General features: G+C 47.8%; 1 protein-coding gene and 1 pseudogene across 1 annotated transcript; both read left to right on the top strand.

Moving 5' to 3' along the window:
* Positions 1 to 3,525: 3,525 nt before the first annotated feature.
* ZNF274 (zinc finger protein 274) lies at positions 3,526 to 27,371 on the top strand. The gene is made up of 8 exons (XM_005902421.3): positions 3,526 to 3,877; positions 4,293 to 4,368; positions 5,087 to 5,213; positions 5,950 to 6,045; positions 20,740 to 21,222; positions 23,985 to 24,070; positions 24,991 to 25,117; positions 25,523 to 27,371. Exons 1-8 carry the CDS (start codon positions 3,624 to 3,626, stop codon positions 26,431 to 26,433), a joined length of 2,160 nt encoding a protein of 719 aa, XP_005902483.2. The 5' UTR covers positions 3,526 to 3,623; the 3' UTR covers positions 26,434 to 27,371.
* LOC138991918 (U6 spliceosomal RNA) lies at positions 11,200 to 11,297 on the top strand (annotated as a pseudogene).
* Positions 27,372 to 27,573: the final 202 nt, after the last annotated feature.

Here is a 27,573-nt window from a genome sequence, read left to right as displayed (position 1 = left end):
CCCCTATTATGCATCTGCAAAATTTAGCTGAAATGACAAGGCTGTGTAGGGCTTCCCAGGTAGCTCAGTGCGTAAAGAATCTTCCTGCAATGCAGGAGACACGGGTTTGATCCCTGGGTTGGGACAATCCCCTGGAGGAAGAACCGTCAACTTCTCTCCAGTATTCTTGCCTAGAGAACCCCATGGACAAAGGAGCCTGGTGGGTTACAGTCCATAGGATCACAAAGAGTCAAACACGACTGAAGTGACTGAGCACAACACAGCTATTTACAGTTTTTCTCCAATTTAGTGTGACCCCTTATATATTTTGCTACAGATACACCCAGATGCTGCCCCAGACCTGTTGGGGATGTCACATGTGATATGGTGTGTTCACCTTCCTATACTGCTAAAATTCAAATGCTTATGAATTCCAAAATACTTCTGGCTCTGAAGGTTTTGAACAAGGGGTTAGGGCCCTGTATGCAAACAGGATGCATAACATTTTTTTTTTTTAATTGGAGGCTAATTACAATATTGTGGTGGGTTTTGCTATACATTGACATGAATCAGCCATGAGCACATGTGTTCCCCATCCTGAACCCCGCTCCCACCTCCCTCCCCATCCCATCCCTCAGGGTCATCCCAGTGCACCAGCCCTGAGAACCCTGTCTCATGCATCGAACCTGGACTGGCTATCTATTTCACATATGGTAATATACATGTTTCAATGCTATTCTCTCAAATCATCCCACCCTCGCCTTCTCCCACAGAGTCCAAAAGTCTGCTCTTTACATCTGTGTCTCTTTCACTGTCTCACATATAGGGTCATCGTTACCATCTTTCTAAATTCCATATGTATGCATTAATATACTGTATTGGTGTTTTTCTGACTTACTTCACTCTGTGTAATAGGCTCCCATTTCATCCACCTCATTAGAACTGATTCAAATGCATTCTTTTTAATAGCTGAGTAATATTCCATTGTGTATATGTACCACAGCTTTCTTATCCATTCGTCTGCTGATGGACATCTAGGTAGGATGCGTAACATTTTTGACATTTTACATACGTAACAGTTAACATTCATCCAAAAATGTGCTCATTTACTTCTTCATCTTTGGCTGCGCTGGGCCTTTGCTGCTGTGCACAGGCTTTCTCCAGCTGCAGTGAGTCGGCTTCTCACTGCAGCGTCCTCTCTTGTTGCGGAGCACAGGCGCTAGGCAAGCAGGCTTCAGTAGTGTGGCACGTGGGCTCAGTTTCTCCGTGGCACTTGGGATCTTCCTGGACCAGGGGTCAAACCTGCGTCCCCTGCACTGGCAGGCAGATTCTTAACCACTGAAGCACGAGGAAACCCCCCCAGAAATGTTTTTAATGTAATCAAGTTACAGCAAATTAAATAGCATTCTTAATTTGCTAAATGGCAAAAAAAACCCATGCAATTTATTATTAAACATTGTACTAACGTGAGTTTCATGAATCAATCTTAAATAATATACTTAAGATCACCTTTTAACCTAAAATCATGTTTTTACTCTATAGTATACAAACAGAAAGAACTGAAAGAACTTCCAAGAAGGCCCAATTCCTTAAGATGTTCAAGCCTCCATCAAATTGACCGTAAACTACTAGAAGGATCCCTAGTCATAACCAGAAGAAAACAATACGGCTAATTGCCTTGTCCTACTACCCATGGCTATAGAACACCATTTTTTTAAGTGAAAATATGAGAAAGAGGCTTGAGTTATTTAATGAATGGGGATGCTGTTTTAGCTATAACAGCCAAGAAAAATTCAGGGAAATGCATAGTTAGTGACTCAATGCTAATATGCACAAGTCAACAGACACACTGTCTTAATTGCAACAAATAAGATGAACAATGTGCAGCACACCTGTGAATATTCTCCACAGTGGCCACAGAAATGTATAACTGCTGGAACAAGCATAGCATGCAATGGACAGGATGACTCAAACAGAGGCATAAGGCCACTGAAACCTGCTACCAAGGGGAGAGAGGATGCACTGGGCCCTGGGTCTCAGGAGAGTCCCAAGCACCAAGAAGGAGAGAGGACATCAGAGTCTGGGCCCTGGAACCTCAGGAAGATGGAAGGACACCAGATACTGGACTTTGAGGAAGACATGAGACTATTTTGTTCTGGGCTCCAAATAAAGATGAGTGTGGACTGGGCTCAAGAAGAGGTGCACACACCCGGTCCTGGGCAGGCAAAGACTTCTTCCATTTCCTAGACATGGACACCTGGCTCACAGATGAGGACCCGGGGCAGAGGAGCCTTCCTGTCCACCCCACACCACACCAACTCCCTGATTCTCTGCTCAGCCAAACGTTAGCAAAGTTACTCTGAACCTTCTCCCCATAAGGCCCATACCTGTACTTCCTCATAGAATCCCATTTGAGCAAGAATCCCAAGTCAGTTTATGAAGACTCCCCTACTCTTGATATCTGATCAAATTCCTCACCCCTACTCTCTCTCCCAGGTGATACATCATCACCCTGGCCTGCCTTCCTTAAAACAGTCTATTAGCTTTGTCCAGCTAGAATCCCCCAGACAGGATGTCTCCTTCTCCTCATTTTCTACCCACTGGTACCGCTGCCTTACTCCTAGGCCATAAATCCCCACTTACTCTAGTTGTATTCAGAAAGGAGCTGTTCTACACTGGAGTCTCCTGCTTCCCCCGTTGCAAGTTTATTGAACAAAATCTACTTCCATTGCTTTAACCTCCGTCCAGCTCTGATTTACCCGTGGACAATCCTCCCTCCACTCTCCTGCCTTGGTTCCACTTGCTCTGCCCTTCTCTTCACAACTTGAGTAGATAGTTAGTCCTGACCCCATTCCCCTCCCTGGGCCTGCAGGACATGTAGCCTCACCCTCTGCACATTTCCCTGGTGGCTCAAACCATAAAGAATCTACCCGGATTCCATCTCTGGGTCGGGATGATCCCCTGGAGAAGGCAATGGCAACCCATTCCGGTATTCTTCCCTGGGAAATCCCATGGACAGAGGAGCCTGGCGGGCTACCGTCCATGGGGTCGCAAAGAGCTGGACACGATGAGCGACTAACACTTTTCACACCCGCACAATTCACGGCAGGCCCTTTACCTCTTTTCCTCCCAGGAGCTCGGGAGGATTTCAGTCCCGCTTTCAGAACACGTCCCACCGGCCCAACCCGACCCCTTTTCCTCTCCCTTAGGTGTGAACACACACATAGTATCCTCTTCCCCGAAACTTAGCAGGACTTTGTGCTCAGCTGTATGGGAACCTTTGGCCTGAACTCCATCAGGCTCCTCTGTCCATGGAATTTTTCAGGCAAGAATACTGAAGTGAGCTGCCATTTCCCGCGCCAGGCGATTTTGCCGGCCGAGGGATCGAACTCGCGTCTTCTGTATCTTTTGCACTGCAGGCCAACTCTTGACTGCTGAGCCTAAGGGGACCAACTTTACCGCTGCCTCAAGGCACTTCCGGCCCGCCCCTCCTCTCTCTACGTTTGGTGTGAGAAGCTCGCCCCTCCCCTCAGCACTTCCGGCCCTGCCCCTCCCATGCCTTCCCTTTCTCCATTTCCCATTCGTCCCACGCGTTGCAGCCCTCGAGGCTTGGCGAGCCTCCCTCTCAGCCTGCGTCGCCGCCCATGCAGGTGCTGGGACCCACCAGCGGACCGACTTGCCCCTCGAAGGCCTCCTCCTGTCCAGCGGGATCACCAAGGGCACTCTTTCCGCGCCCGGGGCTTCGCCTACCGCCCCGAGTTGGCCGCCAAGATGTCCGCCGCCCACAACGTGGGGTGCGCCGCGCCGCGGGGGTTTCTGGGAGTTGTAGTCCAAATGGACGCACTGACGCAGTTCGCCGGGGGCTGACAGGCGCCATTGTGCGGCGCGCGCGCGCAGGGTGAGTGTGGCGCGAAACCTGCGCCCGTCGGGGGCTGTGTTCCAGGGCTGCTCCATGGGGAGCACCCAGTTGCGGCCCCTACCCCGCCAATCGCAGGAGCCCAGAGCCAGCCTCGTCTGCCGTCCTTCCGCCGTGGGGCCTTTAGGGCAGTGAATCGGGGACTCGGGGCCCATAGGGGCGCGAGGCGGGGCAACCCCATCCGGGCGCTTGCGGGCTGGGTAAGGCGCCGACTCCATCTGGGTGAGGAGGTTGGGAAATTGCCCCTCTGGGTGTTTGAGAACAGGTGGAGACGACTTTTTAGAGCATTTTCCGAGGTTGGAGTTAGATCTGTCATTTCCTGTAGATTGGGCCGAGAGGGCGGGGGCCTTGATCTAACCCTCACGCCCCTTCCACCTCCCAAATTCGACCTTCTTAGGACTCTGCCTACTCCCACGGGACTCGTTGAGGAAGAGGAAGTTATGGCCTCCGGGCTTCCGACGGATTGGTTCCGTGTGAGTAGAGGTTTCTTGGTAAATTTCAGAGTCTACCGCTGGATTTGGGAGCGGGGGTGGAGGGGTGATGCAGGCACACGCGTTCCCTGGGATGCCTCCAGGCCCCCTTGCATCTAGGTAAGGGGTGGGGGACTGTAGGAGGAGAGACCTTAGTGGGCAGAGGGATAGCAAGTTGCTTAGCTTTCCAAGGGAGCAAATAGAGGACAAATCGCGGGGGATTCTAATTTATCTTTTAAACGGAGCGGGGAAAGCCATTGGCAGGTGTAAGCAGAAATCAGGCTTCACTTAGCTTTCAGTAGTACTTTGGAATTAAAGCTTAGTCACTGGGTGAAGAGCGAGATGGGCACGAAGCCCGAAGTAGCGGCAGAATAGCCAGTGGATGGAGGCTAAAGGCTGAAGTGTGGTGATTTAGCTCACGGAATTCCGTAGGAGAAAGGATACACCTGATATCACTGTTGGAATCCTCAGGTTACTAAGAAGTGGAAAGGTTTTCAGAGAATGAACAATGTTTTCTGACCTCATGGGTTGTCCTACTTGCTGTGACCTGATGGGATCAAGCTTGGGTTTGCTGTTTCAAATTCAGGAACTCGTGATGAGATATCTGGAATGCTCGAGTCACCTTGTTAATTGTGCCTACATGTGGTCAGTCACCCTCCTCCTCCTCCTGTCAGCATGGGTGACAACAGGCCCTAGCTGAACAGGCACCTGTGGGTTTTAGGAACCAGTGACCTTTGAAGATGTGGCCTTGGGTTTTACCCCAGATGAGTGGGGAAAGCTGGACCTCGAACAGAAGTCCCTGTACAGGGAGGTGATGCTGGAGAACTACAGGAACCTGGTCTCAGTGGGTAAGGATGGCCTCTGTGTCAATAAAGATTTGTGCTTTGCAGCCCGAATGTGGTGCCTTTGAAGTGTGTGTCTGCTTTGGCTCAGTCTGCAGGGATCTGAGTTCAAGGGTCAAGGCCCTGGAGCCTGAGGGAAAGGGCAACTTTACAAATAACTTTTGAAACTTTACCTAGTCCACCCCTCAGAGGTGTTCAATACCAGGGATGTGGGCCTATCAGGGATGTTTCCAACTGCTGATGGATGCTTACTATTTTTATAACAAGAATTCCAGAACGTGGTGTCAGTGTCTGACAGCTCAGGTGTATCATCAAAGGCCTTGCTCCCTTCCATCTCCGCATGGTTAGCGTGAAGTTGTCATTCTTAGGTTAGCATGGGCCTGACTGATGCCAAGCATTATGTCCACCCAAGTTTAAGGCAGAAAGTAAAGCCAGGGCAGCCCTGACTAGTTCTCTTTCTATAGCTGGCACACTTTACAAACAAACAAAAATGCAATAAGCCCCCAGCTGACAAACTTCCCTTAGTGTTTTACTGACCAGAACCAAGTCCCACTACCTCCTTTACAGTCAAGAGAACCCAGAAAAGGAAGCAGATGGCAAAGGGGATGGGTGAAGTTAGCAACACTGCCCTAGACCAGAAGCCGTTTCTATCAGGGAGAACACAGGGACAGAATTGCTACAGCAGGAAAGTACTTTCTCCCGAACACAGACCCCCAAGCACTGTCTCTTTTCCCTTGGGCAGAACATCAGCTTTCCAAGCCAGATGTGGTATCTCAGTTAGAGGAAGAGGAAGAGCTGTGGTCGGTGGAGAGAGGAATTCCTCAAGACACCTTTTCAGGTGAGAACCAGGCACATGGGAGTCCTGGTGTGGGAGTCCTGGTTAGGCAGGAACTAGTGTCTTAGCAAAGGAGGTGGATGGGGAAAACCCCTAGTGGGGTGTTGTGAGGAGTAGCTGCAAACATGCTGAATCAAGCTCTGCATTTTCCTTGGCTTCAGTCAGAGGGGCACTGCTTGGCTGAATGGGAACCTCTTGCTGGTGCCAGGTTGGCAGTAGGGGCGTCCTCACCCTGCTTCACTCATGGTCTATTGCCCTTCCCTTTTGTAATCTCCGGTAACTGGTGTGTGGCTTTGGCCAGATTTTATGTAAGTTTATGTTTTGGCAGGGGGGGGTGACCATACTCAGTGGAGACAGATTTGCATCATTCATTCACACATGCAGTGTAGACTTGACTTTTACTTTTTTCTCTTGACGGACATTCAAGTGGTTGCAAAAAAAAAAAAATCCTTGCATAGTTTTTTGCACAATCAAGTTGGGTTTTTTGTGTAGATAGCATTTCTAGAAATAGAATGTAGAATCAACCAAGATGTAAGTGAAAAAATTTGGTAGCAACAAGTTGTTGTCTTAAGTTCCTTTAAAATACATACAGCTGCGTAAGATAGATGGTGACTTATAGTCCTGTTTTTAAGGTTTACAGATCTGATAGGAAAAGATATATTCAGTTTGGTTTCTAAGTTTACAGATTATTTGTACTTTTGCTTTTGTGAGTTTTTCTATTTTCCTTTTTTTTCCCTCTGTTGGTTTGTCTTTTGTGTGTGGTGGTGGGGAGGACCCTACTATATATTATGGATAGTAACACTGCAGGTAACAGTCCAATATCTACCTCCTACCTTTATTTAGTCTCCATAAAGTTTTATGATTTCAGATTTTTTTATTTCAGATCTGTCTTTATTCCTAATCTAGGTTTCATGCCATCCATGGGCAGATTGTACAAATACTTTATTCTGGTACTTTTGGGTTTTGTTTAGCTGTTTCGTGTACTGGGTTCCTTGTGTAATTGGTGTGGGGCACAAGTTTTTTCAATGCCGTTTTCTGATTACTGGAACACCATCTATATCCTCTCATAGTCACTGTTTGTTGCATGCAGGCCTTCTTGGCCCCTTATGGTGCCTTGATCTCTGTTGGTATCTTAGTAAACACCATATTACTGTACTTACTGTAGCTTTATAACAATCTTGGATAAACGGTAGGCCCTCTTTTTTTTTTTTTAATTAAAAAAACCTATTATTTGTTCTCAACCAGATGAATACCTACCATCAGCTTGTCAGGATTCATTGAGAAAATGCTGTTAGGATGTATATTACATTTAACTTCATTCAGAAATTTGATCAGAACTGGTCTGTCACGTTCCGGCTCAGGTGTACAAGGGGCAGGCTTTCCACGTGCGGTTGGGCATTCCCTCCATTGCTATCTTATCTGCTCAGGTTACTCCTCCCTTGCAGTCCTGCATAGTTGCTGCAGATGAACCTATCCTGCTGCTAAATTCTTATTTGTAACAGTTTTCTTAGGTTATCATTAATTTTCTTAGTATGGAGTCATATTATTGGCAAGTATAAAGTATTATTATTTTCTTTCTTTTGCATTCAAGGTAGGTGAGGAGGTAATTACATTCCTCACACCTACTGCTTCCAAAACACTGGGCTGAGAATGTGACGATTTTAAGTGTCTGGTCTCTAACTTAAAAGGGAAAGTTTCTGGATTCGGCTTTGATTCGTATCACTTTTTATCTGGATAAAGGAACAGTCATCTCACCCTTTCTAGTAAATGAAAATTAGTAAGAGCCCCAATTTTCCCCCTCCAAAGCCCTCCAAGGTGATCATGGAGATTTTCTGATTTGAACAGTTAACAGTGACATAATTATAGATGTGCCCCTGTTGTAATATCCTGATGTCTATTAACTTTTAGGATTTCTGCATCAGTGTTCATAAATTATATTGGGGAGGTGGATGGTTTTCTTTATGCTTGTTATTTTTGGACACTTCTGTATCAGAGTGTGCTGGCTTTGTAAGGAGAACTTCTTGTGTTCCCCCTGTGTTCTTTGTGCTTTAATGCAAGCAGCTCTGGAACTACCTGGAACTTTCACAGTGTCCAGCTGTGAAATCTGTACCTGGCCTGCATCTTTGGTGATGATGGCCTTCCAGCCATGCATCTCTGGATGATCTAGCAGTTTCCTGAATCTAGCTGCCATGGGGGGCATTGGGCACTTATGGTTCTGCACGTCAGAAAGGCTGGCTTTCCAGGGGTGGTGTCCTAGAACAAAAGATCCTGTGTTACAAGCTAGGTCTGGGGTGATAGGTGCCTAACATGTTTATGCTTCGTCACAAAGAATCCTTTATGTGAAGTTTTTTCTCCACTGTCTCCCCTTGACCTTAGAAATATTTGTAGAAGGCCCCTTGTGTCCTATGCAATATAAAAAAGAGAAAGTATGTACTTGGTAGTAAGCCAAAGACCTAGTGTAATCCCTTTGATTATAGACTCCTCCGTCTAACAGAGGAGCACCTTCTACCAACACGCTACACAGATCTAACTGGGTAAAGGCCAGTTAACTAGTGGTATGGACAGAGAAGAAAAAGAACATGGTGTAAAGCAGGGAGCAACAGGGAATTACTCTAGAGGTGGGGTCAGGGGACACTGCAGGGCGAAGATTTTAAGCCAATGCCTATAGAACAGAAAGTCGGCAGTGACGGGCAAGAATAGAAGCGAAGAGCTTCGTTTCCTGATGCAGAAACGCCACTGGGGGTTACCCTGAGAATGGGGCAAGGGTGGCACATTCTGGGAATGGAAAGTCACCTATTAGGCTGGAAGGAAGTAACTGAGGTGTACTGATAGGCGAGTTAAGTTTGGGGCCTCTACTGTCAGGGGGGTTTGATCTTCCTTGAGTAGGTGTGTGCTGTGCTTTTTACAGCTCTCTGAGGACAGAAGGGCACAGACGCCAGCAGGCGGGGGGCTGCGGTAGTAGCAGATAGGGAAGAGGTGGTTAATATCTGCCCCAAAGAGAGTACCAACAGGGCTGGGAGAAGCTGGCTCCTCTCTATGTGAGGTGGATCCAATGCGGCCAGTTGAGTAACTGACCAGGAGGGCACAGGAAAGGAAGCTACAAAGAACTGCTCACAGGTGAAGGCTTCAAGGGATTTCTTGTGACTGTTCTTTGTAATGTATGTATTTATATGCATTTTTCATGCACACTTTTAAAATGTATCAGTATCTCATTTTTAAAATACAGTAACAGAGATGAGATGGTTGGATGGCATCACCGATTCAATGGACATGAGTTTGAGTAAGCTCCAGGAATTGGTGATGGGCAGGGAAGCTCGGCGTGCTGCAGTCCATGGGGTCGCAGTCGGATACAGCTGAGCGACTGAACTGAAAACAGAGGTACTACTACTCTGGACTTTTTGGCACTGGTCAGTGACATGGAGTCTGGTAAAGGCCAAGACTTTTGAAGGGTGGAAATATGTTTTCTTTGGCTTTTCTTTTTATGTTGAAATAATTGTAAGCAAACAGATGAATCATACAAAGAACTACCTAATAGCTTCCACCTAAATTCACATATTTTTGCAACTGTACCATGTCCTGACTGGTTCTATTAATGGAGTATGAATAGGAGGCGACTTAGAAACACCCATGTAAAGGTCTGTGAAGCCAGTGGCATGCCCCTGTCTGAGGTCCAGGCAGTGCATAAAAACATGGGAGTCTGAGGTGTTTGGAATGGCCTGCTTACTGTTAAGAGAATATCTCCTTCAGTGGTCCCTTTCTCCCAGCGCTAATGTAGCTGTGCCTCTCCTCAAGGCAGAGAACGAACTGAACAAAAGCTAGGCCTCACTAATACAGCCCAGTTTGCATGTGTCTTAGCTCTCCATGACAGCAAAAATGGCAGCACAGACAGTGGCTGAAGTAGAAAGGAACCTGGGTAAATGCTTAAGACATGGAATTAATCTTCAAGAAGGCACTAATTTGAAAAGATGCTGTGAAGATAAGTGTGGAGAAATATTTGATGGCACTCACATCTTAAGCCTTCTCACTCAATGTTCTTTCAAGAAAGTATTACCTACCATATGTGTGGCTTGGGTGGAATATCTTGAGACATAATCTATATAGATTCAAACATTAGGGACAATGCAATGGAATAAAGACACTATTTTGAAGGTCATGATTGTAGGAAAGCTTGCAGGACAGTTACATTTTTTTTGGTTTGTCAAGAATTTAAGCAAAAGAGCCCTGCAAATATGAATGTGGCAACTCAAATTAGTATAGACATTACTAGGAAAAAAAGGCTAGTACAAGAAGATTGTATTGTTGAAAGGAATAGAAGGAAATTCTTCTCAAGATTTTTTGTGTAGCCTGAGAGGACTCACATGGGCTATAAAACCAACATGTGGGGGATGTAGGAAATCATTCGTTTTATACAAAGGATAATTCTTTGAGGAACAAGAGTAAATATGTTTAGTGTGAGAAAACCTAGTTTTAGCTCAGCTCACAGAGGAGACTCACATGGAAAAACCTCAAATGGAGGAAGTCCTTTTCATCATGTGTTTTTCAATATGAGAACTCAAACGGAAGAAATCCCAGGAATCATAGCAGGAAATGCTTATAGCCTGATTTGAGAGAATTCATACTAGACAAAAAATTCCAGTTGTATTCCGTTTGGAAAAGTTCTTACATCAAATCATTGTATCTGAGAACTCTGAAATCACAGGGAAATAGTTGCTGCGGAGAGGTTTCATAAACAGCTGTTTTCAATATCATAGAAGTAGATATTGAAGAGTGTCTGAGAATGTAATCAATGTTAGGCATGAGGAGTCACAGAACCCACTGACCAGAAGCCCTTCAGTAGGAGTCCTCATTGTGTTCAGCATCAGAGGACTCATATGAGAGCAGATTCTCAATGTAATCTGTGCAGGCAGATCATTCATCTTAGCTCTCCCCCTGTTTGACAGAACAGAAAAACAGACTGAAGAGACCCACACTGAATAGTACAAATGAAATGTCTCATTCTGTTTTTACACCAGATTGTCATAAGAAAGACAAACTCTAAAACCTTGATCACATTAGGACAGCTATCCCTTGATATCCATGGGGGATTGTTTTAGGACTCCTACGGATACCAAAATCTAGATGCTCAAGTCCTTTATATAAAATGGTGCAGTACAGCGCTTGCTTCGGCAGCATGCACACTAAAATTGGAACAACACAGGATTAGCATGGCCCCTGTGCAAGGATAACAGGCCATTCGTGAAGCCCTCCATGCTACTTTAAAAAAATACAATAAAATTGTGAAGTACAGACAGATGTGAAGGGTCAACTGTATGAATATATAGTAAAACAGGTTCTGTTTCTCCAATTTGGATTCTATTATCTGAACATCTAGAACAAATGTTAAGTAGCACGAGTGAGCCCAGCATCCTTATTTCAGTTTCCTTCACATGTCCCCAGTTGCTAGGAAATAACTGACGTTACAGCTCAGGAAACTGTTGAATGAATAAACAGTTGGAAAAATTACAAGAGATGAGGAAATCTTCAAACAGGAGAGTCTGAAGACTAGGCCAGGCTCCAAGAGGATGATAACAGAAATCTTAAAGTAGTGCTACAAAGAACTTTGAAATGGTCACATTCCTGGGGACAAGGTCAAAAGTCTATAACCTTGAATGGCTATCAAACATGTTTTGGCAGGAATCCAGCCTATCACGGTGTGGTCACATACTGTGCAGTCTTTATTCAAGAATACTTCATGTTCTCTGTTACCATCCATTTGCTCTCTAGGACCCATGTAACCTTAATCCTATTATCTGAGGACCACTTTCCCTAGCGTCTAGGTACAGTCTCCGGAGTAATTTCAAGACCCGAAGTGCTTAAACTATTAACTGAAAAAGAAGGAAAGTAAATGAACTAAGCATTGGACTCAAACCTTTTTTTGAGGAGAAAAAAAACTAAGAGTCCTGAGGAAAAATAAGATAAAAGCAGTAGTAAGTCAGAAATGAAGAAGAAAAAAAGAGCCCATTTTCTGGATAGATAAGAATAAATAAGTGGCAAGTTAAAAACCTATACAGAGAAAAGAAACTATGTAGATATTCAGCAATACATGTTCCCATTATAGTGTTTTAAACAACTGTCAAAGAATAAGCCTGCTAGGGACTTCCCTGATGGTCAGTGGTTAAGACTCAGCTCTTCCCTTGCAAGGGGTGTGGGCTCAGTCCCTGGTTGGGGAACTAAGATCCGCTTGCCATGTGGTATGGCCAAAGAATGAAGAATAAGCCAGCTTTATGTACTGATATGAAACAATCACCAAGAGATATTTGTTTCTTACAAATATATACCTTTTAACATAGATAACGTGAACGTGTGAAGTGAAAGTGTTAGTCACTCCTGTCCGACTGCAACCCATGGACTGTAGCCTGCCAGGCTCCTCTGTCCATGGAATTCTCCAGCCAAGAATACTGGAGCGGGTAGCCATTCCTTTCAACAGGGGATCTTGCCAACCCAGGGATCAAACCTGGGTCTCCTGCATCGCAGGCAGATTCACCATCTGAGCCACCAGGGAAGTCCACCTTAACGTATATAAAGGTGTACAGACATACAGGATACCAATGTCTTTTTTTCCCACTTAAAAATATACATGCAAACATACACCAGGTATTAATATACCAATTGTTACCATTGGGAGAATATAGAAACTATAGGATGTGATTGTCTCCAGAGAAGGAAACTGGGTGGGAGGGTGACCTTCCACTTTCAGAGGTCCTGCCAGTAACTATGCTCATAAAATGGAAGACTGTCATCTTCATGCTGTGTCACCAGCTCCTGACATAGCATAGGTGCTCAGTAAGTATTTGTTAAGTACAGGAACGAACAAACAATAAGATGGAAAGATTTCTGGAAAAGTGTAAAGTTGGCCCAAGAGAAATGTTAAAACCAACTTTTTCTTAAGAACAAAGTAGATAATTAGTTGTATCTCTGTATTAACCCAGGCAGTGAATATTTTCTAGCTTCCTATTAAAAGATAGGTTTCCACAGAACATGAGCTACTCAATGACAGAACACTAGGTGCTTTGTTAACAGGTTCTTTCTGCAACCTATACATAGCATTGTTCTCACTAAAGCACAAAATGAGAAAAATATGAAAAGGAGAAAATATCTGTAGCTTGTAATAATGAACACCTATTTTATCTATTTTTAGATAATGTGTTTAAAAAAAAAAAGTATCCTCTGAAATAGAGTTGAGCACTTACAACAGAGTATAAAATACAGAAACTTAATACTTGTGGCTTAAAGCAGGAATAACCACTTCAACATAGAGGAAAGACTTTGTTATTGATACTTTTTTGAAATGGAACCTAAGAATAAATTGGTAAGGAATGAGCAGGCTCTGTTTGGAGAAGGTTATGTTAGAGGGCCATGTAAGACTTAAGTATGTAAAAACACTGACTTCTTTTGAGGGGTTAAAAGGCTAGAAGTGCATGAAGTCCCTTTCTTAAGTCCTATAATTATTCCAGCCAGCAGCCCCAGAGAAACTCCACAGCCCCATTCATCCTGTGGGAGCATGAAGGCAAGTCCCTGACCTGGCTTGTCTGGGAAGAAGCAGGTGGAGGTTTAAACCAAGGTCCTCTTACCCCATGACCTGCTTAGGCTCCCAAGTAAAAGATGGGAACTTTGCAGCAGCGGCTGTCTTCCCATGATAACTTACAGATGGACACAATTTCAGTACCAATGAGATTTCCTGAAATTTGAAATATGGGCAAGCATAAGCCTTTGAAAGGCCCAATGTCTTGGTGCACTGTTCATCAAAGCACTTAGAAGCTCTGCTGTGTCAACAAATACTTCCTGAACAAACCTGCCAAAATGCCAAGTCCTGTTATAGGGAAGGGTCACCATGATAAACAGGGTGGAAAGGCCCCTGTCTCACTGGACTTACACTCATTCCAGAGAAGCTACTAGCCTGTGTTGCTGAGTAAATGTAAACCTACTAAAACAAACTTACCAGTTCAGTTCCTTAGTTGTGCTGGCCTTTCAAATGTTCACTGGTCACTTGCAGCTAATGGCTACTACATTGGACAGTGCAGATCTGGAATATTCCCTTCACCAAAGAATGTTCCACTGAGCAGTGCTGTTCTAGAGAGGGTGGAGAGAGAAATTAATGAGCCAGATACTTAAAGGTGGCAATCAATGGTATGAAGAAAAATGAAACAATATAGAGTATATATATGGGGAAGATACAGGAATGGGGAAGCATGGCTGGGCAATACTAGTTTAGAACTGGGTGGGAAGATAGCTCCTAGATGACATCTGACCTGAGAGCTGGATGGGGAAGGAGAAGCAGAGATGTTAGGAAAGACATCACCTGGCAGGCAGGTAGCAAGTGCAGTGACTTCTGGATGAGACACTCTTGGGCACATTTGAGGAAAAGATTGTAGCTATGTGAAGCCCTCTTTGGTATAAAAGGCATGAAAGAACAGGGTTTGGTTCCCAGGTGCTCCCTTCTGCAGATTCTTAGCCTCTCCCAGCGTGGATCTGTGTAAAAGTTCGTCACTTGCTTAATGGGGCTGGGGTGTTGTAAAAGCCCAGGTAGGTCCTTGGAGGGTTTCATGAAATGGTAGCTGCTGTTACTGATTTGAAGGCCGACTGTGTAATGATCATGAACAGCTTTGGCACATCCTCCTCTGGGCTTGGCTTAGGAGTTTCCAATGCATGAGACCCAGTTAGCAGCCTCAGCAGGCCAGTGAGGGGAGACACGTTTAGAAGGTGATGTAGCAAGATGTCCAGAGCTGAGGAGTAAGAAATGGGGAAAGGACGAGACAGGATGAGCTGAGGGCATCCTAGACAAAGGGAAGGTGCAACAGGGATGAGGGGAGCTGCCCCTGCACCCTCAACAAGCTCGCAGAAGGACATTGTAATTAGTTACTATTATTTTTGTGGTCTTGTAGCAAAGCTTTCACTAGAAAACTGGGCACTGTGAGACAGACAGCTTACCTGAAGGTAGCAGAGAGAGCATGAGAGAAGAAAACAACGACTGCCATCAGCCTTTACAACTCCCCAGTACCTGCCTTGAGGTCCCTATTCACTTAGGGTGGGGAAACTGAGGCCCAGAAGGATTAAGCCCCTTGCCCAAAGGCTCAGTGAGTTTGTAAAACAGCCCCCTAGCTAGATAGGGAATTGCAGGTGGCAGGGACTAAATTCCCCAATCCTACCCCACCCCCCACCCCCGGGGGTTTTTCAGCTGGTGGATTGAAAGCCAGCACTTGGGATTTGTGGCTGAGGAATCATTTTATGCAGCTCCCAAGGCAGATGGGTAGGTTAGTCAGCCCCGCCTGAGTGAGGTGTGGATCCAGGTTCCGCCTACACAGAGCTTTCATTTTTCTGTCAAGTGGGGCCAATACAGACAGCATTGAGGGTTCCCTTTAGAGGGATTGGGGAGTTGTTCCTGAGATGAGACAGAGGACTGAGGTGCCTGGAGTGACACTTACCCGCGGCCATTTCAGGTACTGCACAGCATCCAGTAGGTGTTTATGATAACTGCATAACCAGTGTCCACCTGAAGGGTTGCTACAGCAGAGAGAGGGCGGATACACTGGATTCAGCAACAAAGGAAAACACCCTGGTGCCCACAACGATAAGGAGGAAGTAAATATATGGCCCAGATTAAAGAAGGGGTGAGGTTAGAGAGAATGAAGTAGAATACAAAAAAAAAAAAATTTTTTTTAAGGGAGAAAGCACTAAATAAAAATTCCTCTGATTAACCAAGGAATAAAACACGGAAATTTCATAAAGTAAAAAGCTATTAAGCAATCTGGAGAATTAAGGTTTTTCTTTTAAGTGTCATGCATGATTATTGCTCAAAATGGTGCTTGTGGCCCAGCACGGAGCCCCTAGGGAGCCCCACCTTGTTATCCTCAGAGAGAAATTCCAAGCCTTAAGAGCTGTAATTAAAAGAAAAAAACTGTGCTTTCAAGTCAAGAATGACTGGGCGGGGAGGCGGGAATCAGTTCAGTTCAGTCGTTCAGTCGGGTCCCACGCTTTGCGACCCCATGGACACAGCACGCCAGGCTTCCCTGTCCATCACCAACTCCCAGAGCTTACTCAAACTCCTGTCCATCGAGGCGGGAATAAGCCTCCAGAATCCTGAGGAACAGGAAGGGAACTAAATAAATGTTCAAGATAACGCAGGTATGAACTAAGGCAGGCAAGCATCCACATGAAGCTAACTCAAAGCCTTATTTGAGAGGAAGTTGGGGGAAGGGTTTGGAAATGGAAGGTCAAATGTCTGTCATGATTTTCATCAAGGAAAAAATCCTTTAAAAGTAGGAAAGGAGTGACCGGGCAGCGGCCATTACGTGACAGCGTGGCCCAGGAGCTGTTTTTCAACCCTGGAGCGCCCAAGGCCAGTCTGGATGAGCGGCCCCAGCTGGCACTGGGCGACTTGTGACTCCGAGCTGACTCACTACGCGCCAGCAACGGGCAAAACCCGTGAGGTCCGTGGAGGCCGCTGCCCAGTCGAGGTGTGTAATCAGAAAATTCGGAGAAAGGAGGACAAAAAAGCCCAAAGGAGACAAGGAAAGAATGTGGGAGCGGGGGAGGAAAATGGGTCGGGAATCCAGGTGCTCGTTACTCTCGAGCAAAGTGGCCGCGCTCCCGACACCCAACGTCACCCAACAAGACAGACTTGCAGCTCGGGAAGGTGTGTATGGAGGCTCCGCCGCACTGACCCAGGGAGACCGGGAAAGGGAACGCGAAAGGAAGAGGTGAGAGGCGAGTGAGCCGCAATCCTGCCAAAGGCCTCAGAGAAACCCAAAGCCTCAACATGGCGGCGCCGGAAGTCGCACGACTTGGAGGCTCCTGGGAGTTGTAGTGCGGCGGGAGCATGACGCATTTCCGCCCAGGCCGGAAGTCGCGGTCCTAAGCTCCTAGAACTTGGAGAGGAGCTGGTGCGGTTGTGAAGGGAGCATAGGCATCTAAATTCTTCACCCTTGGGAAGAGGGGTCGGGCGCACTTCGTACACAGTCGTCTGGTGTGGGCACGGGCTCTACCAAAACCAGCTCCGCAGCCGCCGCAGCTAAGTGCGCGGCGACATAGGCGGCAGGTGCTTGGGTGGCCACAGACGGCAAGGGAAAGCACGGAGACAGCGAACAAGCAGCCGCTACTCCTAGTCGCTTTCAGATTTTTTTTCTTTAAGCAGCTGCAGTTACTCCACAGTAATATAACTGACCTCGTGTGCGCCAGGCGTAGAAAGCCAAACTCCAACAGCGGGAGTTTGCAGCAAAGTAAAGGTTTATTATGTGGAGACAAATCCTAGGAGTGTTTTAAAGGGAAAGATTGGAGAGGCTGGGGTTAATTTTTTTTTTTTTTTTTGGACATTTCTTAATCCTGTTTTTTGGCACCCTGCTCCAGTGTTCTTGCCTGGAGAACCCCCATGGACAGAGGAGCCTGGTAGGCTCCATAGCGTCGCACAGTTGGAGATGACTTATCACGACGTCTCTGGCCAGGTGATCCATGGCTCCAGAATCTGTTAGCTCATCTTGCCCTGGACAGACAGCTTCAGTTTGTATTAAAGTACGATGCTATCGATCACAGCAGTTTTGGTCGTCTGACACTGGTGGATTCCGGAATTGAAGTCAGAGGGGACAAGAAAGGGGATACAGTTTTGGATAATAGAGGTTAAGCGTAAACTCGGTAGGGAAGTCGTTTTTAGGGGGACTCGTTTTCAACAGTAATTTCCTGTTCTGCTTTTTACTGCATGTGACAGGAACATTCCAATGTTGTCATAGTCCCCCTAAAATCAACGTACGAATTTTATAATGCTCACAAGGGGATCTTTCACAATTTTCTTGACCTGTGTTTGAATACTCCCTGTGTCTTCCAGTTTTACTCCATCATTTACCACATTGCCCTGGAAGTGAGTGTTGTGGAAATAAAGCCCGCTCAAAAGAGGACATGCAGAGGCTATTACTCAAGAGTTGAACCTAGCAGGGGAGGTCAACCACCATCCTTTGTGTTTGAAGTGAAGTGAAGGTTGCTCAGTTGTGTCCGACTCTTTGCGACCCAATGAGTCTATACAGTCCATGGAAATCTCAAGGCCAGAATACTGGAGTGGGTAGCCTTTCCTTTCTCCAGGGGAATCTTCCCAACCCAGGGATCGAACCCAGGTCTCCCACATTGCAGGTGGATTCTTTACCAGCTGAGCCACAAGGGAAGCCCAAGAATACTGGAGTGGGTAGCCTATCGCTTCTTCAGGGGATATTCCTGACCCAGGAATTGAATCAGGATCTCCTGCATTGCTGGCAGATTCTTTACTAACTGAACTGAGAGTAAAGCAGATTGGGAGGGGGAAGATCATGGTGAAAAAAAAGAGAAGGTTCTGATTGGAGAGTATTGGCTTGGGGGTCAGAAAGAAAAACTGGAAGTTATCAACCAAGTCTTGAGAGCTGGGCTTGTTGCCACAGAAGTTGTAGTTCCGAGTTCTGTTGTCTTATACTGGCTTTCCTTTATCTGTGTATTCATTCTCTGGGTATCACAGAAGTCACGTCTTCATCTCTGGCTGGCTCCCTGCTCATAAGTAGATTAGTATGGTAAAGTTCCTAGGCGTCCATTGTGAACTCTTTGTGTACTCAAATCAGTTGCATGGTGGGGATCTTGGGAACCCTGGGCTGCGCTGAGGTATAGCAAGTGGGGTAGTCACTGGTACAGCTGTTCTGAGGTGGATCAGAGGCTCAGCATGGGCTCCATTCGGCCAGAAATCTGTCTCTGGGCTGGAACGGGAGCTGCCCTCCTGGGGCCCCTCCGCCTACCGACTCGGCTGGGATGGCTGTACTGATGAGTCCAATTGAGGTAAATGCTTTGTCCATTGGGCCCCTCAGCCAGCATTTTTTTTTTTTTTTAATACTTTTATTTTGCTGTTGCTGCTCTGGCCTTTCTCTAGGGGCGGAGAGTGGGGTCTACTCTCTGTTGTGGTGCTCGGGCTTCTCATTGTGGAGCTGGGGCTGTAGGACGTGGACTCAGTAGTTGTGACTCCTTGGCTCTAGAGCACAGGCTAATTATTTGTGACACAGAGGCTTAGTTGCTCCACAGCCTGTGGGATCTTCCCGGATCAGGGATGGATCCCGTGTCTCCTGCATTGGCAGGTGGACTCGGACTCTACCACTGAGCCTGGTGGCTCTTGCCAGAGACCCAGGTTTGATCACTGGGCCTGGAAGATCCCCTGGAGAAGGAAATGGCAACCCACTCCAGTATTCTTGCCTGGAAAATCCGTGGATGGAGGAGCCTGGCAGGCTTCAGTCCATGGGGTCCCAAAGAGTCGGACATGACTGAGTGACTTCACTTTCACTTTCATTTTGGCTGGCCATTGTCTGTGTGTTCATTCTCTGGGTATCACAGAAGTTGTGTTTTCACCTCTGGATGGCTCCCGGATATATGCAGATTCATCTGGTAAAGTTCCTAGGCATCCATTGTTAGGCTTTGAGTTCATCTATAAATTCCTTTCCAAGTAGAGCTGCTTAACCACTTATACTTACAATAGCAACGGTGAAAGTACGGGTTTGCTCTGGATATCAGCTATGCCATTTCTGTCTTTATAAAACAAGTCTAATTGAAAGTAAATCATAATCTGTGTTATTCACCTTTTTAAACTTATTTTTTGAATCTTTAACTCATTCAGAATTAGCATTTATTCTTGGAGTTGTAGAGAACTCTCTTGTTTCCTGTTACTTTGTGCGTGTTCCTTAGCATTTCAGGGCCATCCTGGAATTCTGTTTAGCAAATGCTCTCTGGACTCTATGCCAAGACCCAGCACCCCTGTCTTTCCCAGATATTTTCATTCTTGGCCCCCATGGAGGTGGGATCAGGTTCAGTTCGCCTCATGGGCAGGCATATATAGCGACACAGTTCTTGTTGTCTCTTGGGGTTTTTTTGTTGTTGTTGTTATTCTGTGTTAAGAAATAATTTATATATCATAAAGTTCACCCTTTGAAAGTAACAGTTCAGTGGTTTTTATTATATTCACAAGGTTGTGCAACCATCAGTATGATCTCATTTCAAAATAGTTTCTATATCCTAAAGAAGCTGTCACCCCCCCAACCCCCTCATCTCTCCTTTCTCCTGGAAACCACTCTACTTTCTGTCTCTCTGTTAATTTTGGACATTTCATATAAATAGAACCATACATATGTGGCCTTTTGTGTCTGGTTTCTTTCACTTAGCATAATGTTGTCAAGGTTCATTCATGCTGTAGTATGTATCAAAACTTCATTCCTTTTTATTGCCAAAGACAAATGTATCATATGGATAGATCTTATTTTGTTTATTCATTTATCATTTGATGGGTGTTTGTTTTCCTTTTTTGGCAATTTTGAATAATGCTGCTGTGAACGTTCTTGTACAAGTTTTTGTGTTGACATGTGTTTTGAATTCTTTTGGATTGAAACCCGTGTATCATGATATAACTCTATGTGTAACTTGTTGAGGAGCTACCAGACTGTTTTGCAAAGTAGTGTAGCATTCTGTATTCCTACTACTGTGTGCAAGAGTTCTAGGTTTTCCACATCCTCACCAACAGCTGTTACCACCCATCCTTGATAATAGCCATCCTAGAGACTGGGAAGTGATATTTCACAGTGGTTTTTGACTTGTATTTTCCTGGTGGCTAACAACATTGCGAAACTTTTCATGCATTTTTTTGCCCATCTGTCTTGCTCTGTTTTCAACTTTCAGAGTGTCCTGAGGCTCAGTTGGAACCTCAGTTGGATCCTTTTCCTGCTGGGAATCCCCTGATGAACATCGAGGTGGTTGAAGTCCTCACCCTGAACCAGGAGGTGGCTGTTCCCCGGAATGCCCAGATCCGGGCTCTGTATGCTGAAGATGAGGGCCTGAGCCCAGAGGTTCTCAGGGAGCCCCCTCAACATCTGGATAAGCCTACGGCTGATCCTGAGATGGCTCGGCAGAGGTTCCGGGGTTTCCACTTTGAGGAGGTGGCTGGTCCCCGCGAGGCGCTGGCCCAACTCCGGGAGCTCTGCTGCCAGTGGCTGCGGCCCGAGGCGCACTCCAAGGACCAGATGCTGGAGCTGCTGGTGCTGGAGCAGTTCCTGGGCGCACTGCCTGAGAAGCTGCGGCTATGGGTGGAGTCACAGCACCCAGTGGACTGCCGGCAGGCAGTGGCCCTGGTGGAGGACGTGACCTGGATCTCTGAGGAGGAAAGTGAGTTCCATGGAAGGGTGGGGAGATGGCTGTTCCTGGGAGGGTGTCTCGAGGGTGGGAGCAAAAGAACCCAGCCTTCCTGACGGGTGGCAGAAGGGTGGCGCCCACTCCATCTAGGCCAAGGGCATCTGCTTCCTCCCCTTCCCCGACCCCATTTGGGGAATCAGTTTTAGATCATCAGTCCCCAACCTTTTTGGCACCAAGGAATGTTGTGAAAGACAGTTTTTCCATAGACAGGCGTGGAGGGTGTGGTTCGGGCTGTAATGGAAACCATGGGGATCAGCCGATGGAGCTTTGCTGTCTTACCCACCACTCACCTCCTGCTGTGTGGCCTGGTTCCTAACAGGCCTTGGGCTGGTACCTGTCTGCAACCCAGGAATGGGGACCCCTACTTTAGATGTTTCCTTGCTGACATACCTGTCACTACCACTAGATCAAAGAACTTTGAGAATGGCCTCATCCCTGGACCTGTTTGTGGAAATGGAAGGCCTCAGGCCCTACCTCAAAGCTGCTGAAACTCTTGGGTGGGGCCTGGTACTGCGTCCCTTTTTTTAAAATTGGAAGATAATTGCTTTACAGTGCTATGTTAGTTTCTGCTGTACAACAATGTAAATCAGCCATAAGTATACATATGTCCCCTCCCTCTAGAACCTCCCTCCCACCCTGGCACTGCATTCTTTAATGAGCCCTCCACACATTTCTGATGGAGGCCAGCAGATAATGTGCTTCATTTTTACCCTGGGATCCCTGCTGCATCCATTTAAGTCACACAGGTGTATGTGTATGTATTTCTGAAGTGGCTTCTAACATCACACACTCATTGGGGGCTGTGAATAATGTGATGACTGAGACAGGATTCATGGACTCGTGAGGTCAACAAGCCTCCAACCTAGCAAGAAAGATGGGAGTCTGACAAGTGAACATGCATCTGACAGCAGTGGGTAGAGTGGTGACGGCAGCAGTGGGCCAGGGAGATGGTACAAGTTTGGGATGTACTGGGGATCCAGCCTTGATGAGACTTGATTTTCATTAGGCTGAGTTCTATAGAGCACAGACACCTGTTGGCTCACCTCCATTTTCTGTGTCCATGACCAGTACTCAAAAGATGCTTCTTGAGTGAGTGAATGGTTGACTGACTGACTGATGCTTGAGGAGGAGGGAGGGAATCTGAGCCTAGAGAGTGGCATCCAGAGAACAGGGCTTCCTGGAGAAACAGGTGTGGGCAGAGAGCAGGGCTGGCAGCCGCAGGAGTGGTCTCTTCACGTGCACCGAGTCTGGGGTGCTGTGGTCAGCAGGCTGAGGGTCCCAAAGATATCCACATTAGAACCCTGTGAACCTCACATGGTGAAAGGGACAAGGGACTTCACATGTGTGATAACGTTAAGGATCTAGAGATGGACAGGTTAACCTGGATTATTTGGAAGGACCCAAGGTCATTGCAAGGATCCTAAGGAAGACAGGCAGGAGGGTCAGAGTCAGAGTAGATGTGACAGCTGAAGCAGGGGTGCTACAAGGAAAGTGTCATGGGCAGCGAGCCTCCGGGAACTGGAAGGAGCAAGGAATACATTCTCCCTAAGTCTCCAGAAGGAATACAGCCCTGGGAGCACTTTGATTTAGCCCCTTGAGTTTGTATCAAACTTCTAATCTCCATAACTGTAACACAGCAAATTCGTGTTATTTTGAGCCACTGTCATGGCAGCTTGTTAAACCAGGGAGCTAATACAGGTGCCAGGAAGACGGTTGTCAAGCTCATGAGATCAAAGTCAGTGAGTCCATGTCACACCACGGGGGCAAATGAAACCAATTAGTATTACAGAAGACAATGGAATAGGCTTTCCAAGGAACCCTGCATTTTTGGTCAGCATTCTGTTGAACTTGGGTGTGACTGCTGTGAACCTTTGCACAGAGTGGTTCAAGGGAGAAATACAATTTACTGAAAATGTCCAGAGTGATTCAGGTTCGGGCATGGCTAGACCCAGCAGTTCAGACGTCTTCAGGGCTTGTCGTCCGCTGTATCATTCCTCTGGGAGCTGCACGCAAATGCACACTGTTTCCATATAGGCTCCCAGCATGGGGTTTCTCTTTCCTGTATGTTCCAGCAGTTGCCTCTTCGGCTCTCATTGGCTGGCTGGGGGGCCGGGGTTTGTCCCTGAGGCAGTCATTTTGGCCAGGAGGAAGCAACAGCCTGGCGGCCCAGCCTGGCTCATACCATGTGTCCCCTTGATACTGGCGGGGGCGGGGGCGCGGAGGGGAGCGCATCATCATTATAGAAGCCTAAGGATCGTGTGGGGACACATGGGGAGAGTCACGTCAAAGCATCACAGAGCTGGGCAGAGCTGTTTTCTAAGGTGGAAGAAACTTGGTAAAATGCATCAAGATACGTTTGAGAGAATGAGTCTGGTCCTGGCAGCCAGAGAAAGTCCCACCCTTCGTGGGGAGGGGGGACAGAGGGAGGGAGGACTCGGAGGCCAGCAGTGGGTCTCTGTGTTTGGGGAGAAGGTGTGAAGCCAGCTGCTGAGGTGATGTGGCGGTGACTCGGCTGCCTCAGTGGAGGGCCTGCTTCCAGAACAGTCCTTGGAGAGGCAGGGAGAGGGGCCAGCAGGAGGGACGCCAGTGCCCTGTGGTCACAAAAGTGGGGTTTGGGTACAGGTCAAAGAAAGGACTGATGGGATGAGCTGCAGGTGTGTGCCGGCCCCAGGCATCCCAGAGCCAGAGGTGGGCTGCCCTTGCCCTGCTAACCCTGTGCTGACATCTCTTCCCAGCACTGCCCACCCAGGGCGCCCCCGGCACTCTCCCTCCCGCAGCTCAGCAGGACACAGCTACCTGGCCCATGAAGGCACTGCCTGAGGTGAGTGGGGAGTGCTGCACTTTCCTTCTCTGGTCCTGACTTCCCCGGCAGGTCTGCCCTCCAGTGTCCATAATGTCATTGGAGACCATGATGGGGCACACTGACCTGGAGTCAGGAAACCTGGACGGAAGAGGAAGAAGGGCCAAGTGAGAGGCAGGCAGCCTTGAGCCCTGGCATGCAGATGACTGCTGGATCTCAGTTAAAACAAGAGAGACTTCATTCTCTGGAAACACAGACTTGGGTGTTCATGGTATTTAAAACAAAGCCTGGTATTTGCTTCAAAATAACCAGAGCCAGGTTGTAGACAAAATAGGACTGGTCCTGTCTTACTGACTGTCGAGGCTCAGAAAGTGGCCGGTGATGGTGTGTATATGGCCTTGGTCAGGGCTGACACCTGGCTTGAGCACAGAAGTGGTCTTGTGTAACGACTGGTCTGAGGCAGGCTTCAGGCTTCGTACAGGCAGGTATGGCTGTATTCAGGTGTTCCAGCCTCTTGCTTCTCAAGCAGGCTCTGCCCCTTGTGGGCAGAGTGCTTCCCATCTGGGTTAGGGCAGTGGAAGACCTCTTACTCCCAGAGTCCTGGTCAGCGTCTCGATAGGACTTACCATACTGCAGCTGGTCTGCTGCCCCACCCCGAGGCAACCCGAGGGGTAGTCCCCTGTGGGAAGTCATGGGGAAAAGGAAGCAGTCTGTGGCACTTGTAGTCCTTGTGAAGGAACTCCTGTCTGGGCCCCAGACTCTGGTTTCATCAGAACACACTCACTGGACCTCTTACAGGCCCCAGGCAGTGTTTCCCAGTAAACCCCCAAAGCTGGGGAGTGCCAGCACAGTGAGCTCTGTTGGAATGTCCCTGCCAGCCTCTCTTGTGTACCTACCAAGGACTCTGAACTTCCTGCTGAGACACGTGTGTGACGTTGCAGGATCCAGTGACCTTCCTGGACGTGGCTGTGGACTTCAGCACGGAGGAGTGGGGGCTGCTGGACCCAACACAGCGGACTGAGTACCACGACGTGATGCTGGAGACCTTCGGACACCTGGTGTCTGTGGGTAAGGCCCCGCCACCGTCCCCAGGACTGGGATGCCCCAGAGGCTGTAAGTCCAGGCTTATACCTCCTCTGGGCCCAGCGCAAGGCCTATATGTGCCTTCAAGAGTCCCCTGCAGCCTCCAGGCCTTTAGCTGACGCTGTAGACCTAGAAGGGCAGGCAAGGTGTGGACAGAGGCAGCCTCGGGTCCAGTGAAGGACTGATTTGCTGTCCAAACTCCAAGGGGATATGAGAACCCAGACGCTCAGCCATCTGCTGAGCTCTGCTGCTTCAGTGCTTCGGTATCTCTCCCCAGCCTGCGTGGCTGCACTTGGGGCGGGAGGAAGCTTCTGGATATCTGATTATGTCGTATTATCGACCCGTTTCAGCACTTTCTCAACGCGGTCCACACGTCTGGGTTTCTTTCAGGGTGGGAGACGACCCTGGACAGCAAGCAGTTAACGCCACAGCCTGGACCTCCTGAGGAGGGGCCCGCCTGCCCCCTGAAGGAGGAGGAGGGGTCCTCGGCGGATGACGCCCGGCCCTCCACCTCCGGAGAGGCTCTGGAGGCCGGGGCCCCGGGAGTCTGGGACACAGCGCTGAAACCGGTGACACTCGCTTCGGAAAATACCCTCCCCCCGCAGCCGCCCGGGGACAGCCCCCAACCCCAGGCGAGCACAGGCCCGGACCGCGGCCGCGCCTCCCTTCAGAAAGCTGTTCCTAGAAAGCGCTTGCGCAAGCGCGACCCCTGGCTTAAAAGGGGGACACGCGGCGCATGCGTAAAGCTTCCTCCAAAGCGCGGCGGCGCCGGGAAGGCTATGGAGAGCGGCGGCGACGGGGGCAGGAGGCCCTGCGCCCGGAACGCCCCGCAGATCACCTTCACGCGAATTCACAAAGGGAGCCAGGTGTGCCGGTGCAGCGAATGCGGGAAGACGTTCCGGAATCCCAGGTACTTCTCGGTGCACAAGAAGATCCACACGGGAGAGAAGCCCTATGTGTGTCGGGACTGCGGGAAGGCGTTCGTGCAGAGCTCCTCCCTCAGGCAGCACCAGAGGGTTCACACTGGGGAGAGACCCTTCGTGTGTCACGAGTGCGGGAGGACTTTCAACGACCGCTCGGCCATCTCCCAGCACCTGCGGACCCACACCGGGGCCAAGCCCTACCCGTGTCCGGACTGCGGCAAAGCCTTCCGCCAGAGCTCCCATCTCATCCGGCATCAGAGGACTCACACCGGCGAGCGCCCCTACACCTGTAGCAAGTGCGGAAAGGCCTTCACGCAGAGCTCGCACCTGATAGGGCACCAGAAAACGCACAGCAGGGTGAAGTGCAAGAAGAAATAGCCTACCTCCCAGCTCTCAAGCCGTTTGAGGAGGCGTCACCGTTGCAGCAGTGTCACCTGAGGAAACCTGGTTGGGATTCGGATATGAATGAAAGTCTCTGGTGATGAAATTCTCAAGACCCAAGGACGACCAGGAACACCGCCCTGCACTTAAGAAAACCAGTGGGGAGTTACTGCTAATGAATACATCAGTCGCTCCTAGGTGTTTGCTCAGTTGATTTGCCGTTCTAATTTGTTTGTTAAAAGTAATAACTAGTGAAACCTGAAAATGCTTGTAACGTAAGTTTAAAAAAACATACCAAGAAGTCTGTGCACTGATGTTTGTGGTAAAGTATTTATGCATATGGACAAGGGTTGAAAGAGAACTTGGATAAATAAACTATATATTTCTGTAGTAGGGTCTCTGTGTGTTTTTTTTCCACCTATTTAAACATCTTTTCACTAATGACTTAGTTAAAAGAAGCAATGTTAAAACAAAAGGATGGGCCCTGGGTGGATGTGGGAATTTGTCCCAGAGTGCATAAGGGGAGTGTGTGGGCAGGCAGGTGAAGGAAATGCTCTGGGAGCATGATCAGCAGGTAGGAGGGCGGGTGTTGCATGAACCTCCTTCAGATGAATGGACATCTGTCAGGATTATATGAGCAGCCTGGATGGTGAGCTAGAGGATGATCAACCAGGGAATGGTGGATGATGCCACCAGTAGGGCAGGCAGTGCCCTAGTCTCATGGCAGGAGCCTCTGTACTCACCACTCTCTCACTAAAGGAAACGTGAAAGTAATAAAGGCTCAGTTGGGAAAGATTTCAGGCTGTGGGTAACTTCATGTCATAAGTTGACTGCTTCAGAAGGCCAGAGACACCTCATCTCTGATGTGAATGTAAGAGTTCACACTTAATATAGCATAAAATGATGCGGGATTTATTACATTGTGTCAGCTGAAGGCTGGAGAAAATGGAGAAGCTAAGATCTGGTTTTCTTCTGTCTCATATCCACAGATCACAGAACATAGAAACAACCACCATTACAGCTGTTCTTTTGGAGCTGGAATTTAATGAATGCCAACCATCTAGACAACCAAGAGAGCTCCCGTGTGGCTTCAGTATCTTCTTGGTGTGCACAATAACCTTCCCAGGTTGGCAGTCT

Source organism: Bos mutus, chromosome 18, assembly GCF_027580195.1.
Source record: "Bos mutus isolate GX-2022 chromosome 18, NWIPB_WYAK_1.1, whole genome shotgun sequence".
Taxonomy (NCBI): Eukaryota; Metazoa; Chordata; class Mammalia; order Artiodactyla; family Bovidae; genus Bos; species Bos mutus.
This window is presented reverse-complemented; position numbering and strand designations above follow the sequence as displayed.